General features: G+C 44.2%; 1 protein-coding gene across 4 annotated transcripts in view; it reads right to left on the reverse strand.

Moving 5' to 3' along the window:
- NOS1AP (nitric oxide synthase 1 adaptor protein) overlaps positions 1–21,471 on the reverse strand; it is a 1,240,081-nt gene that overhangs the window by 513,853 nt on the left and 704,757 nt on the right. For all 4 annotated transcript variants that reach the window (XM_078643785.1, XM_078643775.1, XM_078643807.1 and 1 more), the window contains exon 3: positions 20,116–20,208. In XM_078643785.1, coding sequence (XP_078499911.1) covers positions 20,116–20,208 — 93 coding nt within the window. The remainder of the gene's footprint in view (positions 1–20,115; positions 20,209–21,471) is intronic.

Raw genomic sequence — 21,471 nt, forward strand, 5'->3', positions numbered from 1 at the left:
GTCTGATGTTCCCGGATACATCCTGAATGATCTGGGGGAATCAGCCTTGGGAGATGAATCTCCAGTGCAGCCACTAAGACCTTTGCGTAGAGCTTTGCATCAAGATTAAATAAAGTGATATGCCTACAAGAGGAACACAGACACGCCACCTTCCTCTGTTTAAATATCAAGGAGATTTGGACCTCGGACCTCGAAGAAGTAACCATTGCAGACCACATAAAGGGAGCCAAAGAGTTTAATTTTGTGATTCTTCAAAAACTCAATTGACAGGAGGAGCAATAAAAAACAAAAGTTGATTAACTAGGGGGAGAGGAGTTGGCCTAATGGCTAGGGCAGTCGACCTCGAATCTGGGAAACTGGGTTTGAGTCCCGGCAATGACGCTGAATATCCTGGTGCTATGTGAAGCGGTCTGATACCCGATTCGGGTCAAGTTCGTGCTATATAAAACTCTCTAAAACAAACTATGAGTTACGGTTGTAGAACTAGTTAAAGAGTGCCAGGGAAATCGATTTTAAGAGTCTTCAAAAAGTTTTTTTTTTAAATGAGAAAATAACTCCATTAAGGAAATCAAGATAATTCAAAGAGACTGATTACTAACATAAAAAAACTGCAAGAAAAGAAAATGGTCTTTTATCCAACTAAAATCAGTAACGGGGACTTCTTGCATCATCGAGAGAAGGAGGTAGTCTGAAGCTTGATTGTCAAACATAAAAGAACACGATTTAAGATGGTGGCTGGTGAGATTTAAAACTGGCGGGGGGCGTTAATGACTGTTCCAAAGTTGAAGGAGCAACAAGGCAAAGCATGCTATTTTTATTTGATCTTTTGGCACAAGCTCGGCCCAAGGACATTGGACTGCAGTGCTCTACCATGAGCACCAATTAAATTACACAAGGTCCGATTCTTTCTTTTTATGCATTAGGAGATTAAAAGATTTGTTCTGAATCACAGGATGTTCAGCTGACACTAGGACTCGACCCTGGTTCCCCAGTACAAACTTGACGTAACACCACATCATCATAATGAAGACTTTTGACTCACCTACGTTTTAGGAGAATATATGTATACTGTGGTGACTCTGAAGCTGTTTTTCAAACTCTGTGTTTAAGTTGGACACAATCTCTGTATGTTCATGAGTGGAACAAACCTGCACTGATCTTTGTAAAGTGGGAATCCGCAGTTTTTGCTTTTCACTTGCCCAGCCAATCTTGATGCTGCTCTTTAAAATAAAAAGTAAGAGATTCTCTCAACAGTGTATGAGAACGGCCTTGGGATTGGCTGGGCAGGGCACCTCAGAGCTCTATCCGAGAATGGGGGCTGCCGTCACGGTCATCAAAGTGCGCATGCCTTTTTGGCAGAGTCCAATGTATAACCCCCTGAGGAAATATCAGGCATACTGGCTGCATAAGTGGATACATTTGTACAATGCAGCCAGACTAGAAAATTAACTTACAACACCTTGAAAATGTTATCAGTATGTTGACAGCAAATAGTTTTACAGAAACTCCTAGCAGGTGTGTTCTCTATGCAAAGAAAGTTGAATATCTGGGTTCTACCACAGGCAGCATACTTATCAAATCCCATACAATTAAAACAGGCGGGAGAGCATTCTCCTACATCGCGGCCAAGACCTGGAACGAGCTCCCTGTGAACATCAGATGCTCCCCAACCCTGCACATGTTCAGGAAGGACCACAAGACCTGGCTCTTCGAATGATCCAGAGCTGCCCCCCCCCCCTAGCGCCTTGAGACCCTCACGGGTGAGTAGCATGCTCTACAAACCCCTGATTGATTGATTGAATGAAAATGAAGTGTCTTCAGAAAATATCTATCTCTAATGCGAAAAATGAGATTTTCACTTTCCGGTTCTAAGTTGGGTACTATAGATTCTTTATATTTAACCTTACTGACATGATCACTCCTTTTTTGGATTGGTTGAATAAAATGTCTCCAACAAAAGTAAAATGGATGGGTGCAAAGCTCTACTGGTTGGGGGAGAACCACAAATGAACCCCTTTGCCACCTCATATGTGCGAAGGCAGCTACTGCCCCTCATACCAAGCTATGGGAAGTCTGAAAGCAGCTAATTAAGGGTGCCGGTGCACAGGCCTTTTTGCCTGTTCGAGGAGGGTAGGGAGCCTACTGGCTTTTCCTGTAAAGTCCGTTCAGACAACTGCCCATCTGCCCCTAGGCCAGGTCATGTCCTTGCTTTCCTTCCCCACCCAGTATGTGCATTATGTTGCATGCACAACATTTTACATGTGCTTCTTGTCGCTTGGAAACCGGGTGCAGTGGGAAAGGTGTTCTAAAGACACTATAAATGGTGCACAAAGTGGTGATACCGTTTCAGATTGTATTTGTCCACCTTGTGGATATGCTATGCATACTGAATCAGTGGAATGTGGCCAATGACACACTAGATGTCTTTTGGGCTGGGGAATACACATTCACATTTTTCCAGCCCAGATAATCTGCCCTGCAACTTGACTTGAGCTTCTAACTCCTTTGCGGAGCATCACTTACCAATGTATGCAACCCCTAATCCAGGAGTCTGGCTTTGGCTTCCAGATTTTTAGTGCCATTTATGGCCACTATTCTCCAAAGGCAAATTAACCAAGAAACCCAGAATTGCTGAAGTTAGACGAGGATGCCCCAAAACTTTCTTACTAGCTAGACAGTACCATGCAATTAGAATTAAACTGCCTTTTTGCAGGGATCCGGAGCAGCTTGTGTCCTAGTTCAGAGAGGACCTGGCCTCCACATTCGAGCTGGACTGTTCCCATTGGAGCATGGCCATGGCTAATTTGCACTTTGATGGGTCTAAGCTGAGGTGGCATGGTGTGCAAAATAATGATACTCTGGGATGCACCCCTGGATGATTACGAGTAGCTGAGATTAATTCAAGCATTTCATCCATCACGTTTGTATACTAGAGTAAGTTGCCGGATTGGGTACGCCCAGACGTGCATCCCGCGAACACTGTGCAACTAGAACCAAACTATAGCTGGCTGATGAGACCTAATAAAGACGCACCTGGTCGTGGGTTACTTGTATTCCAGTTCAGGGCGGACTAGGCTTGACAGTTCGAGTTGACTTGTTGCCATTGGAGCAGGGTCAAAACCGAGGTGGCATAGTGTGCAAAATAACTTTGGTTTGGGATGCGGCCCCAAATTTGTAATCAAAGGCTGTAATTGATTTGTGCATTCCATCTACTCCTTTTTTATATGCTACAGCCTGAGGCAGTCAGGACCTTCTGTTTTCTTATGGTGTGCTTTAAATGAAACTCATGCCTTCTCTCTAATTCACTTGAAGGACTATCTTTTTATTAATATATATATATTACCTCTGAGAATTATATTTTCTCATCACCACACCCATAAAGAGATTCCCTCACCCAAACTGTTAGAACATGTAGTTTTAACTTCATATATCTACTGAATCAACTATTCACACATCATTGGACAATCACACACCCCCCACAGAACCACACACACTTTCACATTCACATACAAATACTCTGTTAACTAATCAATAACTAATACAGACTTTCACATAGCTAGTAACCAACTGTAGAATCAGTTTACACAACAACTGACAAAGTGATACAGATATTCACAAGGTTTAGTCACTATCCACTATATTTAGTGAGACATTATAAATTGGTCAAGTAAACAGTCAATTACACTGCTACTAAATCCTCCATCCAAATATTTATTTATATATATCCACTCATTCTTCAATGTAAATTGCTATATATATATATATAATGCATATTTAAATAACGAAGCAAACCACATTCACTGGATGATGTCATCAGTGATGTCATCAGTGATGTCATTTGAGATGTCATCAGTGATGTCACTGACCATGTCATGAATGATCTAATATGTGACATCATCAGCAGTGGATTGCGGGTGCGCGAAATATAGTTAGTACAACTAACTATATAGGAGCAATTTCATTGGTTTTGTATGAGTAAAATGTCCAGCTAACTATAACACCACTAAAACTTATAGTTTTTTGAGTGAATTTCAAAGGTTTTTTAAAAACTAATTCCTAACTATATTACTCCTGAAACCTATGGTTTTTTCAGTGAATATATATATATATATATATTTAGACGTTGAGTTTATAGAATAATTGCGTAATAAATATCAATGTTCCAGTCCTCCTACTGCCTACAAGATTAGATTGCCACTCCCTGACCTTGTGCCTTTGAAGAGCCAGGTGTAAACACAAATTTGTAAATCAATTACCCCATTGGAGTGTAATAGTCACTGAAGTCCTGGGATGTCAGTTATAAATCACTATACCTGCCACATATACTAATTAAGTATCACTGGCTGTCCCAGTTCCAGAGAAAAACCCTCAAGCTTTGATTTCAACAGCTTCGATGCTTCGCTGCCAAGGTTTCAGATTGCTACGTGTGACAATCTAATAATTTCAATGTAATTATGAGCGACATTTCAACGACTATGAGTGACCCTTTCTCAGGAGAAAAATCAAGCAATGAAGATGAGGGAAACATAAATATCATAAATTACACCCATTTGAGCAACAAGAAAGTCTAAGTTAACAGCTTCAAAGCATAAGAAACAATTGTTTAACGACTTTCATTTATCAGACTCTATCCAAAATTGCAGAAAACAGATAAAGCGGTCTGGAAGGCGTTTATAATTTAATTATAATCAGCGGAGGGACTCGCAGACTCACTCCACTGCCGCCGACCACATTAACTGTAAGCAGCGCTGCATTAGAAAGCTGAGCGTGGGAGGCACTCATTTAGGTCACAGCTAGGCTGATAAAGTGTCACTGACCTGACTTAAAGAACACTTTCTTTCGAGGAAGGCGATGAGCTGACCCTGCGGGGAAGATTATGCTCATTCCTAATGGTGCAAACACACTGTGTGATGAGTCTTTGGGTTAGGATTTGCACATTTATTATTCCCAAAAAAGTTACTGGCACAGGCCATTACTTGCACCCACCTCTGAAGTTTAGACCACAGTTGCCAAGTTGTTCCTATGTCGTGTTTAACTTTTCCAGCCAGCATGGCGTTTTAGCCAAAAGAATGTTACATTTTGGGGCCAGTAGTTTCATTTGGAACATAATGATTGGCTAAAAACTATCTCAGAACGTAAACTGCTGTTTGTTTTGGGTGTACTTGGTATCTGTTTGAGAGTTGAATACCACACTCGCCACAATCTCAGCAGGGTGCAAGAAAAACCGTCCAAGAAAGGATCCGTTCACAACAGAAGCTACTTGTGTTGGCAACCGTACTGGATAGAAAACACAGCGAGGGGGCATGAGCCGGATGTGACGTTCCATGAACAATTCTCTCAACCTTTTACGCGTCCCTCAAAGATACTCACATGTACTAAACTCGCCAATCATTGAAAAACACACATTTAATTAAAAAGGTAGTCTTATGGCCTTTGTTAATGTTTGCATCAATGTTCTTGTCATTTTAAATCACTGTTGTCACCTTTCTTTTGGCTTGCTTTGGAACAAACTCTGGTTTAGTAACAATATTCAGCATGTGTTGTTTTGTGGGCGAATAAGCGCGTACACACACTCGGGTGGCTGGTACTTACTTCGACTCTTTTGCAGGCAGCGACTCTGCGAGGCAAGCAGACCACGAGCAACCACAGCAATTCGGGTTGCCACTCGCCTCCTTAGTCCAGGGCAGTCCTCAGAGTCTGCTGTTGTCAAGTGACAGACTGTCCTGGGTGCCCGCTGCAACCGCAGGTCACTGACTCCATGATGTGAGCTCGGTAATGATTGAATTTTCACCAGGTCTAACAAGATTTTTTTATTTTCTTTTTTTAACGTTTTTATTGGCATTTATATGGACAAAGAAAGAAACACAGCATAATACTTAGTGCCACAGTATGTAGACGTTTCAAGGCAGTACAAAAGGAAGGAGAGCGAGTCTCCTTGGGCCACTTATCTTCCCAGACAGCGTTAGCATCGCGGGCCCAGGAAATCAGATGGCATCGCTTTACTTATTCCTAACAGTCATATCAGTGGCAAAAGGCTTCGTCAGCTGTACACGTCACTAATGCTAACATCATAGAGTTCCAATTGTCCAGCAGTGGGAAAAAGCCTCTGTAGCGCCAAATCACATTCTAACAGATTAGTACTTTTCTTCTATAAAACATGGCTATGGTGTGTGACCATACCATTATTGCAACAATAAGCTGCATAACATGAACTATGAAAAAGAAAAGAAAAACAAAACAAAAAAGAAACAAGTACACAACCAATATGCAGGGATGAAAAGTGGGGGAGGGGTGGCGGGAAAGGAGGGATAATGTGGCGGGGGAGTGTGGGCTTCTTGCTATAGTCTTCAAACCAGTTCACACCACTAAGAGGCACTGCTCTAGCCGTAGCAGACATGGTCTCTAATGACATGCGGGGAAGGGTTAAGAGCGTCAGTAGTAGTCAGTGTATCTGAGAGGGAGATGTCTAAGTCTTGAAGAGTACGTGAGAGTGTTGTGCCAAGCGATTAGTCAGTGGGGTTCCAAAAGCCCTCCGGATCAGTGGGGCGCACTGCATCGTCAAAGAGCTGCAGGGCTCGGAGTCTTGGTGGTTGCAGTCTAGTGTTTTCCAGTCATCCCAGGTGTTCCACCAGCGGTTTCCACAGCTTCGTGAATTTGACGCCCCGAAGATGTAGGCACGCCGTGAGCAACTTCATTGCCACCGTGAGCCATAAGCGAGTGAACCATATATTTATCGAGGGCGGTTCAGTTGTCTTCCAATATAGGGCAATAGACTGCTTCGCGGCTCCCAGCATGTGAAGACTGAGATGCCGGTCTTGGCGGGTCATTGCCCGCAGGTTCACTGGCTTAAGGCCCAGAATGATAGTGAGTGGGTTTACAGATAGAGGGTACCCTAGCACCTGTTTAATATGGCTGAGGACTTCTTTCCAGTAGGCAGCAAGGAGAGGGCACGACCACTAAATGTGTATAAAATCGCCAATCGCTTGTGTGCAGCGCCAAAACAGGGGAGATGCGTTGGGAAACATCCTTTAGAGATGGAATGTAGTGTAGTACTACTGAGTTATCACCTTATAAGCAGATTCCTGCTGGGGGATGCTATGGAAAGTTTTTGGAATGTCGTGCCAAAGGCGCAACCATTGGGAGGAGGCAATGTCGGTATCAGACAAGGACTGCCACTGCAGTTGGTATGGGTGAGGATCTGAGCGGTGTGAATGCTGGAGGACCTGATATGTGTGAGAGATTAACCCCTTGGAGGAGTCGAAGGTACGCGCTAGCTTTTCAAACGGTGTGAAAGGTCGTGTGGCTGCCTGTTATAGCGAGGATCATTGTAGCCAGTGCCGGAGTTGAATACTAACAAGATTTATGACAGCACGCAACACCACCCTGGGCAGGGGTGAGCAGCAAGCAGCTCTGCGAGCACCATGATTGTGGTGGCGCCTGCGAACCAGTTGCCAGCCCGAACTGCTTCCTCTCAAAACAAACTCCCCGCCTTCGGTAGCAGGACATGACATTCCCCTGGGGCACCAGCCAGACTAATGGATGTATCACACTGAGCACTACAGTGATGTCAGGCTGTAAGTGCCGCGCCATGGAAAATATTCACAATGAATTATTGTTGCACTAAGCAGTGAGCCTGTCAGCAGACTTACCACCGCTGCAAGCCCCAAGCCTGCACCAGGAACAGCGCGCACACACCACTTGCACTGAGCTGCCAGCTTCTACACTGTCATTCCATGATATAGTTTAGGCAGCGCTTCAGTGAGTCTGATTAGGCACTATGCATATGCATGACAAGGCATTTCAGTGCGGTGATGCGGAGCACCACACTGAAATTCGTTAGTGTATTGCCTGATGCGTGGTACTCGGCAGGACTGTAGGTGCTGCATTCATTGGTTTCACTGGTGAGGTAACAGGTTGTGGTGACAGCATGCAGTAACTACTCTTTGAGCACTAACTTCAAGAAGTGTTTAATTTAGAATGCAGTTAAGTCAATTTAGGTGCGGATATTAGCAGAAATGGCACTTATCATTTCAGACAGTTACAGCTCTATTCATGGCTTCATCCACTGGTGACACAAATGTGTAGTTCAATGAGGTCTTTTAATCTGACCTCCACTCGGGTGGTTGCTCTGGTATGCCATGATTCAAAAGCCACTGGATACTCAAGGTATAGCTTGCATAAAGCTTAAAAGATCACTGTAAGAAATTACCACATTTTTGAATATGTGGATTTGATGGCTGTAAGACTGTGCATTTTACGACTGCTAAACAGTAGTAAATTGCCTGCGCGTCCACCCTGTAAAGCATGTGCTGTGTATTGGAAGTTCACATATGACCTATTTAACTTTCCTATAAGTCCATTGTACGTGGTGCCTAAAATGCTCCTTGTGTAAATACAACAATGTGAAGGGGAATGCTTGTATAAAACTCAGCGAATGGCTATCGATTTGGTCCAAACTTCAGATCATCGTTTTTTACCCACTATGCCATTCTACATTGAGATCTTCCTTGGGCAAAGCAGTCTTGGTCCTGGTCCAATGGGAATTGCTCAAATCAAACTGCCAAGCAAGGCTCACTCCAGGAGGAAACAAGGGCAACCATGGTGTGCAAAATAACAATGGATTGGGATTCGGTCCAGAGTAATTAAAGATTAATTCAAGCATTTGAGCTTAACTTTTTTGTACATTGAAGTGCACTCATGGAATGGAAAGTTAAATGTCATATACGCTGCAGTGTGTTTTTACACCTTTCACAAATGTGCTAAAAATATAGTTCTGTCAAAAGTACCATTGTGTTATGGCTAAGCCGCAGTTTAAATGTACTTTAGTGACACATGGATTGGAAAAATTTGATTGACATGTAGGGAAAATTCAATTATCACCACTAAACAGTGCCTTGGAAGCCCACTAGGCAGGGTGTTAAGATATAAAAAAACAGGCCAAATTACATATTGGGGTTAGCTTGTAATCATAGGGAAATAATACCCAAAAGCTGTTTGACTTTAGATTCTATTCATACATTTCCCTAACAGGTGTGGGTTAGAATAAAATCTTCATTTTCCACCTCTGCTTAGTACAAAGAAAAGTTTGTCGACTGTGCACAGGCTAAATCTGAAAGCAGATAAGTAAATTGTAGCGTGCCACGGAGGTATCACCTAGTCGTCCTGTAGGTGTCAGATTAGAAACAGCAAAAAATGTGTCCCTTAAAATCTAAGGGGCGACCCTCTGGGCGCAGCTTTTTCAAAATCGCAACAGCGATTTAAACACAAATGAGCACCAAAAAGGATTTTTCTAACACAGTTGAAAAGAATCCATTGTGATTACATGAATCAGTTTATTTCACTTGCATATGAAGAGTTCAATCAATGTTGTAGATCACATTAATAGTTTTTTCATCCTTCTAATAAAGTTCAATCATATATGAAGTGGTCCCAATGCATTTCGTGCTGCGATGGCACTTCATCAGGGGAATCTAAGATTACAAATGTGTAATGAGGACCCACACTATTCATTGCATGATGCATAAAGTTACAAACTATATGGCTATAGTAAAAAGTGGTAAACATCCTACATGATAATAGAAGAAAAACTATGTGATGATAAGAAACTGACATTGTCGTTGTGAAGTGTAAGTATAAAAAGGACTTATTCCTAAACCGTGAATAAAGGTGTTCAAACATCTCCAAAGATATAGTGCAGTGTGTGAACAGTTGTGAAATTCTGAGGATTAAAAGGAAACTCGACCGTGTGAGTTTAAATCGACACTATGAAAGTATGTGGAAAGTAACGGGTAAACTGTTCGTAAACGTGAATAGTGAAGAAATAAACATGCTCGAAATACGTGCGAGTGGTTCATGGTTAAATATTCAGTACCGTAGTGGTCCAGAACGGTGAGTTGGTGATCAAATGTTCAAAGAGTGGCGCGTTCTAATATCTTCGGTGGTGAAAAACATCTAACCGGAGTGGCCCGAGGGCCGTCGTTTCCAAAAAGGACTAAACACCGTCAGTAACGCGGACATCCATTGTAAACACCGCATTGGTCTAAAAATAAGCATGCTGGGAGATAGAAACAGAGAACGTTCATCTCGACCGTGATCCTAAGTGATGTTAAGTGTCGGCCATATTGGAACGGGCAGTGAGTGTACTAAAGTAATTGTGCGGTATACCACAGAAAGAAATTAGCTGAATGAATAAAACAATTGTGAACAAATCAATATAAATAAAATGTGTGTGAACAAAGGGTCATCGAAAAATATAAGGAAAAAATCACGAATAGTACATGCAGTTGTAGATCAATGTAATAAACCAATCTAAAAAACAATTTACCCATATCACAACTATATAGAGCAAAACGGATAGCTTCAGAACTCTGTGAATCGAATGGTCAAGTACAAAACATGATCCAACGTTTTCAGGAACGTGGATATCCCCCGGAAAGTTTGAAGAGAGCAGAAGAAAAGTGTTCAGCCAAAACACAAACTGAATTATTACAGACTACTGTAAGAACAGATGAAAGACGGATGGTAGTAGTCTCTAAATTTTCCACTAAGAGTCACACTTATAAACAAACAATTTTGAAACATTGGCAAATCTTATCCAATGAACCGGATTTCAATGGGATTTTTAAAGAAATACCTAGATTTGCTTTCACTAGAAGCAAAAACATCCTAGACATACTAAAACCCACCAGTTCTACTTAAACCATTATCCAATCCAAAGGCACTTTACCTTGCCACAACTGCAATAATTGTCATGCTATCATCAAAGGAACTGCAATTAACCACCCACGAAGTGGGACACCCATTCGCCTGAAAGTCACAGCAACTTGTGACTCGATGAACTTGGTCTACCTATTCAAATGCCCATGCGGGTTTGTTTATGTGGGCAAAATGATCAGAAAAATTAAAACGAGACTTTCAGGGCATAAAAGCAGTATCAGGAGAAATGATCTTAAATCAACTGTAGCAGTTCATTTCAATGAACGTAGACACAACGTTTCACAATTACAATTTATGGTCCTTGAAACCATCACGAATACTGAAAATCAAGATGTAAATAAAAGACTGCTGCAGAAGTAAAATGAATGGATTTTTAAACTTGACTCCAAGAAGCCCTATGGGCTTAATGATCGATTGGAATTCTCTTGCTACCTGTAAACCATGATTAGACCATTCTTTGAGATGTAAAACTTTGATTTCTTTAGTTAACTACCATTTCTTGGTTTATTACATTGATCTACAACTGCATGCACTATTCGTGATTTTTTCCTTACATTCTTCGATGACCCATTGTTCACACACATTTATATTTATTTGTTCACAATTGTTTTATTCGTTCAGCTAATTTCTTTCTGTGGTATACCGCACAATTACTTTAGTACACTCACTGCCCGTTCCAATATGGCCGACACTTAACATCACTTGGGATCACGGTTGAGATGGACGTTCTTTGTTTCTATCTCCCAGCATGCTTATTTTTAGACCAACGCGGTGTTTACAATGGATGTCCGCGTTAGTGACGGCGTTTAGTCCTTTTTGGAAACGACGGCCCTCGGGCCACTCCGGTAAGATGTTTTTCACCGCCGAAGATATTATAACGCGCCACTCTTTGAACATTTGATTACCAACTCACAGCTCTGGACCACTACGGTACTGAATAACTAACCATGAACCACTCGCACGTATTTCGAGCATGTTTATTTATTCACGTTTACGAACAGTTTACCCGTTACTGTCCACATACTTTCGTAGTGTCGGTTTAAACTCACACGGTCGAGTTTCCTTTTAATCCTCAGAATTTCACAACTGTTCACGCACTGCACTATATCTTTGGAGATGTTTGAACACTTTTATTCACGGTTTAGGAATAAGTCCTTTTTATACTTACACTTCACAACGACAATGTCAGTTTCTAATCATCACATAGTTTTTCTTCTATTATCATTTAGGATGCTTACCACTTTTTACTATAGCCATCTATAGCCATATAGTTTGTAACTTTATGCATCATGCAGTGAATAGTGTGGGTCCTCATTACACATTTGTATTCTTAGATTCCCCTGATGAAGTGCCATGCCGGCACGAAATGCATTGGGACCACTTCATATATGATTGAACTTTATTAGTAGGATGAAGAAACTATTAATGTGATCTACAACATTGATTGAACTCTTCATATGCAAGTGAAATAAACTGATTCATGTAATCACAACAGATTCTTTTCAACTGTGTTAGAAAAATCCTTTTTGGTGAACAAACCTTTGCTCATTTGTGTTTAAATCGCTGTTGCGATTTTGAAAAAGCTGCGCACAGAGGGTCGCCCCTTAGATTTTAAGGGACGCATTTCTTGCCACCTCTGTTTAGGAAATTACTAGAAAATTATTGAAAGCTATTTCCTGCTTAGTTTTAAAAACTGGCTTAATGGTAAAATCAGCTTTTTGATAACGTAAATACACAAGTAACTTTGTAAAAATGTACTCTAGGCTGCCTCAGCCAGAGCAGATTTACAACCAGTTCTGCCACTATTCACACAACCAGAGTTGGAATACACATTCTCAGTTGGGATAGTTTACAACCCTGGCTCAAAGCACAATGGTCTGTCTCTCTGCCCAGAAAAGGGCAATGGGTGTTAACTGTGGATTAATAAGTAGGGACTAGCTTTGTGGAGGTAGACGAGAGCAGTTAGCAAAACAAAGAGCAACTTTAGCACTACCTCATTTTACATGGAGATGCCAGGGAGGATTTCATTGATTAATTCCCAGAACCCTCCTAGACAGTAAGGCTCCAGCCACATTAGAAAGAAAAAAACGAATATGAAGGGTTGGGTTCATATTTCTATGAATGCCCATAGCGACATAAGTAAAGCTAGTAGCAAACTCAAAGTGTTGCCATGGCATCTTGTTCCGATTGCGAGTACTTCTGCTCTCGTGGGGTGAAAGCTTTACTGGTATGGATGACAACCTTTCTTTTGCATAATTTAAAATGCCTTCAGTGTCATTCCCATACATTTTACTGATGACTGCAGTAAAGCCCTTAATTGAAAATTCCCCGGTTGGGGGCTAACCAGCCCCACAATCTGCCACACCCAACATGTTACTTAGTTTGGGACTTTAAGAAAGTACTGCAGCACTCATGAGACCACCAACTTTCTTTGGAGCATATTACATTCACTTTGAGCAAAAACATGATTATCAATTTTAGAATTGGTTGTAGGTGTAGACATTTTGATCTGTTGAGAGTCATACAACTCTTAATCAGATGTCAAAGAACCACCTTCAGATGTGCATTCTGCCTTATTCTTATTATTTTCACATAGAGAATGTCATTACATATACAATGCTTCAGAGTTCCTGTGATGGACATTTTTCCACTTGTAAGTAATTCACCTGCAAGATTTGGAGTGGTACTTTACCAGACATATTACAAGTAACATTCCAAGCACCTCAAAACATAGCTGCTTCTTTGAGCTGCAGACATGCAAGAACCCAGAAACACGTCTAGAAATTCAAGCATTTTTTTACTTGTAAGTATTTTAAAAATGCTATGAATAATGCATAATGCAATTGGAGAACTGGTTCTGACTTGCTGGCAATGTGCTCCCATCCCCCCTTGATAACATGTAATAGATACTGAATTATGGCCTGAATTACGAGGTCAGAACCCTTTAAACCACATTACAATGGGAAGTATTTAATGGGTTCAGAAGTGACATAAATATAAATTATCAACCTTCATCTCTGCTCCGAAGAGGCTGGTTCACTGGTGTAACGAAAGTTGCGAGGGCCCCCCTTCAAGGTACATTACGGGGCCCCTACTCCAAATTTAATACGGAGCTCTCAGGCCTGAGTACTGTGCTGAGGGGGCCCCCCTGCAGCTCAGGAGCCCCCACCCCCCAGCACAGCGGGGGCTGCGGGGCCCTGGTAACGCTCCTGGGCGGTTCAGGTACTTACAGACAACACCACTGTCATTAGTTATTGCAACATGAAGGGCATGTAGGGTCCTGGGTCCTGTGCCAGGAGGCTCTGGGCCACTTGAACTGGCTGAATCACCAGGGCATTTTCCGGATTGTACATCAGCTGACGAAATCGACTCTCGGGTTGTGAAATAGTTGTCAGGGTATTCAAGCCACAGTGGGCACAATGCGGATAGTCTTTGCTCCATTATGAAACAGTGGATTGCTGACATGAATGATTTTGACAAATGAGGGGTCACAGAAGCACATGAAGGGTTACTACCCTCAGATGGAGCATATTCAGACTTTATAATCGCTGTGCCCGCTCCAAGCATGCCAACAACATAAACTACAGTGAAAACAGGCTGAGTGGCTGGCATCTATACTATTGTAGGCAATCTTTCTTCTATCTGCAAATGACAGTGGCTGTGCACCCATTTCTTTCCTCATCGCAATATTACAATAATTTGGAATACCCACAACTTAATTTTTTTCTCAAAAGGCCATTTCTAACTTGAGGATGCCATATGTACCACTCTGAAAATAATGACAGAAGAAGCTTAATAAAAATCTCAAGATCTGCAGTAAACATGCATTGCAATAACATGCTGAAGCTTGATCTTTCAAAACCTTCATCCTGGTGGGAATGGGGGCAGGACCGTCTGAACGGCATAATAGGCCCCGGGCAAAGCAGTGCACTGGGCCCTGTCTACACAAGCACTCACAGAAATAACAAGCATTTTCAATGCAATGGTTTCGACTTTGGAAAAGTTGGAGCTATTGGCATTGTAAATGTCAACATTTTAATTTATGTGTTTTTGTTTTGAGAATAGCCAAATAGATGGCATTGTCAATTACATTGCCATTAGCTGAATCGCTTGCAAATCTTAGACTTATGGTACCCTATGGATGAGCTCAGCAGACAGCAATTACTACTATACACACACACCTAGAGCCACAGACACACAATGCAGCCACACATACACTGAGAGCCACACACAGACACACACACCCTGAGCCACATACATATACATACCCAGAGCCACATACATATACATATCCAGAGCCACACACGCACACACCCAGAGCCACACAAACATACACACCCAGAGTCACACACACCCAGAGAAACAAACACTAAGAACAAGCTAAACACATACGGAGTCAGCCCCATACACACACACATACCCAGAGCCACACACACACCCAGAGCCACACACACACCCAGAGCCACACACACACCAAGAGCCACACATACACACCCAGAGCCACATACACACACCCATAGCCACACAAACGCACACACCCAGAGCCCCACACACACCCAGAGTCACACACACATACTCAGAGACACAGACACACACCTAGAGCCAAACAAACGCACATACCTAGAGCCATACACACACATACCCAGAGATACACACTCGGAGGCACACACACTCTGTCAGAGTTACACACACACATCCAGAGCCACACACACCCAGAGCCCCATACACAGACACACACACCCAGAGCTACACAAATGCACATATCCAGAGCACCTCACACATCCAGAGCCACACACACACACACCCGAGCCACACACACACACCCGAGCCACACACACTTTGAGCCACACAGACACACACACCCAGATCAACACACATCTAGAGTCACACAGACACACTAATAGCCCCACACACACATTCAGAGCCACACACATATACACCCAGAGCCTCACACATACACACCTAGAGCCACACACACACTTATAGCTACAGGCACACACCCAGAACCGCACACACTCTCACACCCAGAGTACCACACACACCTAGAGACACACACACACATACACTCTCGAGCTGTGACACGGAATCAAGGTACTTTAGGATAAACAAGGCTGTAAACACGCGCATGGTTTAGAAATATCCGTGTATCAGGGAATGCGCTGCTCTGAAATCGGAGCAAACATCGACTTCATATATCATATCCTGATAATGTCACGTGCACACCTCGAGTTGTCTGAGGCGCAGGCGTGAATATTCGGTTATTTTTTTTAACAAGTTGTGTTCCCTGTGCTAATACTGCAATATTTACGAATTTCAAACCCACGATGTGCGCCCCACGAGGGAACTAAACGCACACACCTGGGGCCTTATTTATGAAGGCCTTGCGCCGCCGGTGCGTCACTTTTTCCCATTTTAAAAGTGGCGCACCGGCGGCGCAAGGCCTTCATAAATAAGTCCCCTGGAGCGGGGCAAGGAGAACCGAGAGCAGGGTTTGTTCTCAGTTTGCCACGAATTTCGACCTTGCTACATCTGAAGTCCCCGCTGTGTGAGGGGGACGAGCGGGCATTTAGCGGGGGCTGATAACCCCTGCAGGACGCTAGATACCGCCAGGGGTTCCTATAGCAGAGCCCGCTATGATCTGAAGGCACCGGCTGGAGTCCGGGGTGCAGGGGTGGTCGGGTCCGGGGTGCAGGGGTGGGCAGTATATTTACCGAGAGTAAACCGGGTTTAGGGCGCAATCTGACCCTGGACAGGTGCTCTGCATATTCAGCGAATTCAGTTCCACCAAAGGGGTAAAGTCACCCCTGGAGCGGCCAGGAAACGGGACTGGGGGGTTGAATTCCTCAGTCGCTAATCAGATTCGCAGTGTGATCTGCAGCGCAAACTAGCATCATTGGCGGCGCGGCTGCATGTGGCTGGTGCAGTCCGAGCGCACATCCCCAGGGCCTGCCAAGCGTCAGACATTTTCAGGGGCTGGGCACCGGCACATCACGCTTTGCCCTGGCTGGTCGCTGCCACTGTTAGCGCAAAGGTCGGTGCGGAACTGTATTAACACGCGTGCGGTCAGTGCAAGTTCGAAATATCTGTCCCAACATTCACCTGTGCGATACACAAGTATCCGTGCAAAATGACTCCTGTGCATTCACTGCAACCCCTAAATAGTTGTGCTACAGTTCCCCCGTGCATGTTCTCTACTCCAGAAACATTGGTTCACTATTTATTGCACTGGTGCAACGGATGTTGTACAGAAGTGTCAGTGTGAAAATACACGAGCGCCAATATAGCCCATCAAACCAAGGAAGGACACGGGAGTGGCGCACGCACCTGGCCGCGTCCTCAACCGGCACTTCTGAGACCAGCGCATATTTTAGGCCAGAAATGACGCAGTGATGGGATTGGGGTGTGGGCTTTCTGAGGGAGGTGAGGGGGATGCAGCGCCTACCACCGCAGGCTCGCTCCGCTACCAGCAGCAAGAGCAGGGAGGGGTCTTCGGCGGCCCACGCGGCGCTATTACAGCGCACTGAAGTGGAAAATGGACTTCCAGGCCCCTTTGTACCGAGGGGAAGGTGCAGCCCCCCCCCCCCTCCACAGGGGTAAGCAAACTCAATCAACTTATGGACGCTAGTCTTTCACCACAAAACGGAGATGGGGAGGGGGGTCAAACAGCAGAACTTGACCCTCCCCCCCACCCCCAGCACTGTCGCTCTCTCCACCTCACACCAGCTACATTTTATTTTTTATCTATTTTATTTTATGCGGTTTTATATAGCGCGAACTTTACCCGAAGGTGTCAGAGCGCTTTACATAAGAACCAGGTGCAAAACATAAGGATTTAGGATTACATGCGTTATATATAAAAAATAAAAAAATAAAATGCAAATGTACAAGATGTAAAGTCACACATCCGGACCCCCAGCACTAGCCTCTCACACCAGCCCCCCCCCCTGCCAGGACTCTCCGTCGGGGGAGCCCAGAGACACTGCACCCCGCGAGAATCAGCCCCCCGCACAGACAGACATACATAGGTGGCTGCCAACAGCAGCGTCCCCCCCCACCCCCACACCCGTGCATGGTCTGGGTGTCTCGGGGGTGTTTCCACTCGTTGGGGGGGGGCTCCTCCAATGCGTTCCGTGCGTCAACAAGTCCCACAAACACGCTCTGGGCGGGGGTTTGTTTGTTTTTCTTCTTTTTGTTTTTTTGCTCTGGGAATCGTCGTCCGGGACTCACTGAGGAGTTAAGAGGGAAACCAGCACTACACGCGCTTCCCGGATCGTGTGAAGGATTGTGTGGCAACACAAAAACAGCAAACACCCCCTGCCCCAGCCCTCCACACTGCATTAAAGGGAGGGCTGGTTGTGCGTTCAGGGCTGAGGCGGGGGCCTCGGGGCCCCCCTGAGCCTGTGTGCACCGCAGCATCACCGCCGTGGTGATACATGTGAACACACACACACCCCGTGCCCCAGCCCTCCACACTGCATTCAAGGCAGGGCTGGTTGTGCGTTCAGGGCTGAGGCGGGGGCCTCGGGGCCCCCCTGAGCCTGTGTGCACCGCAGCATCACCGCCGTGGTGATACATGTGAACACACACACACCCCGTGCCCCAGCCCTCCACACTGCATTCAAGGAGTCAGGCTTCCTTGTGAGTTCAGGGCTGTGGTGGGAGGCCTTGACGCCTTGAGAGCAGGCCCGCCTGGGCTGCGTGCACCGGAGCACCACCACCGGGCCTGTGTGCACGAGCATCACCGCCGGGCCTGTGTGCACGAGCATCACCGCCGGGCCTGTGTGCACGAGCAAAACCGCCTGGCCTGTGTGCACCGCAGCATCACCACCGTGGTGTCACATATGAACACACGCACGCCGTGCCAGCATGCAGCTTCAGACTGGTGTGTGTGGCACAAAAGCTGTTGTCTCTGCACCCTGGTGCACAGGGCAGGGCTGCCCAGCCAAGGGCCTCGACAGGGGTGCACTGAGGAGGGGGGTCAGCTCCGGAGTTGGAGGGGTGTGGGGGGGGGCGCAGGCACCCGGGGCTCCAGAGACTCTTCGTTGCACCATCTTCGGATCAATGCACATTATTCAGAAACGGAGGTCTGCCCTCCTACAAATGAAACCCCCTCACGCGTGCTCACGTGCTCTAGAAAGAAGAGGCCGAGGGTGCTGTGCACGCTCCGCTGTGCACGCGCTGCACTGGGAGGTCGTCGGTGCGTGTGTGTCACCGCCTGTCAGGAGCACTTTCCGTGTCTAGGCGCTGCACGCATACATGTGACCGCACGACGCGTGTCCTCGCTGCGTGGACGCGGGGTGGCTGCGCACAGTGTCTGCCGCAGCTGCCCTGGAAACACACGTGTGCATGTGGGCACTTCAAATGTGAACATGTGTGGAGAGCGTTAGTAGAAGGGAGCGTTAGGCCGGCAAGGCATGTTTAATCACGCGAGGGATTCTGTACAACAGCAGAGAGGTGTGTGCGTGTGTTGTCTGTGCGTGTGTTGTCTGTGCGTGTGTGGTGTGCCCTCGTGTGTTGGGTGTGCGAGTGTGTATGGTTTAGTACTTACCATTGCTTTTTATAGATCTCTTGGACGGTAAAACGCTTGTTTCATCTTCGGAGCGCTAGCTTCGCAGTACCATCTATCTAAATGCAACAAAACCTTTATAAAAAGATAACCAATATGCATCTTACCTGAACGAAAATATAAACAACACCAATCCGGCTGAAGACACTCCCGTAAAGACGAAAACAACAGGGAAAGAAAAAAAAAAGTAAACCCCGCCCACCGCCGCACTGACGTTTCCAAAGGGGCCGGATGAGAAAAACATCCCAGGAACGCCCACGAGTCGCCTCTGGATTTGACGGACGCCTCTGTTTGCCAATGGCTAGCGTCCATTTATGGAGCTAGCCAATGAGAAACAGAGGCGGTGCCGACATCCATACTGTTGACAAAATTTTTCGATCTGGGAGGGGCACTTCGTGCCCTCGCCAGGTCGAAACCTAAAAATGTGTAACAGAAAATGAGTGTTAAATTCTGGTCTGCATGGGCAATCTATGCTCGTGAAGCCCCTAGGCAACTGCCCAGTGTGCCACTGTATTAAGACAGCACTGAATGGGGCGTGGGCGGAATGACATCAACTCAGTTACACTTGATTAGCAATGTCCAATGTAGGCCCAGGAGGGCCAGGTCTTTATTAGATTGTCAGGATAACTGCTGACTGCGTAAATGAGTCCCATTTATGATATTGGAATATAGCTTGCCTGACTATCCCAAACATTTGCCATGTTTCAAGTCCTCCTGGGCCAACATACAATACCTCAATGCTCAATTAGATATAAATGCAAACTTGTCTCAATAACTAGTGAACCTTCTGTACATTTTCAAAATGCGTCGTTATTCATAGGAAGGTAACTCACCTTTTTTTTCTTCTTCAAAATCACTTTGACACCATCCACTGATACAAAGATGTTAACTTTTTTCTTTTTTACGTTCTTAGCCTTAAATTCATACTACAAAAAAAGTGGAAAATGATCGTGGTTATTTTATTTACTTACTGTCTAGCAAAATCGAATTATAATGCCTCACCTTTTCAGTGAGTTCAACAAAATACAAATACATAGAATACGAAGAATTAGAACATTAATACTTTTCCGGTGTGGAGACAGTGTCTGAATGGTTGTTCGTCTTGTGAAAAGCATGTGTTGACTAAACCAATGACTTCTAAGAAAACACATACTTATGCAATTACATTTTTCAGTCGAATTACTGTCAAACATTATATATTAAAAGGCATCTACAATAAGAAAACTATTAGACATAAGCATACATATTGAATAAATCCTGCATCCTGAATCGCAGAGGATCTCTTTATTTGTATTCCTGTAACATGCATGTTATGTTGTTAGATCTGCCAATATGGTACTTTCCACTGTGGACCAATCTACAGGACGGACGTAATTAGAACAATACAGGAAGCAATTTTATTCTGCTTTAGGGGCACACCACCAACAACTGTGGCACGTATTTTGAAATACCTAAATATAGCAATTAAGATACGGGGAAAGCAGAACTTAGGGAGATTTTGATTGTGTGCCAACATTTATTTTAACAAAATTTTCTATTGTGAAAGATTATTTATTGTATATTTTTGTATATACTTTAAAGACAATGACTATTACAGGTTATAGGTGACAGTCTTCACAGAACAAGATGCAAACTTTTCTACATTTGCAGGTATACAAAAATCTTTGACAAGACATTTCACATCACAGAAAAGCTAACAAATATTCTTCTATGAAAGGCAAGTGTAAGGGGCGGATTCATAAAAACATTTATCAGTACAGAAAGCAGTACCAGAGTAGCTCTACCTTTGTTAATCAGTACTGAAACATTCAACTCTTTATTACTGAAAGGAGGTCATAGCCCTTTCTATTTATGCTAATTGCACACGAATATAACCTGAATATTAACATTTTATTCCTATTTTAGTTCTTTAGGGCCAAATTATATGGCGTGTCAGACTACACTTATGAATACTAAATGGGTACTACTTTACATATTCCAAAATGGCTTTGTGAACTTACTCCAAAATGTCAATAATGACGCATACACTTTCAGTTCTTTAGACAATGCAACATTAACATCAAATCACCACAACGTTAGCGGATGCGGAAGCGACATCACAGACTGTTTGAATGTTTTTATTAGAATAGTTGTATTAGAAAAATAATGCCTAATGCAGATAAGCTGGAGTTAGCATGACTAGGCCACAG

The sequence above is a fragment of the Lissotriton helveticus genome, chromosome 1_1 (assembly GCF_964261635.1).
Source record: "Lissotriton helveticus chromosome 1_1, aLisHel1.1, whole genome shotgun sequence".
In the NCBI taxonomy this organism is placed as follows: domain Eukaryota; kingdom Metazoa; phylum Chordata; class Amphibia; order Caudata; family Salamandridae; genus Lissotriton; species Lissotriton helveticus.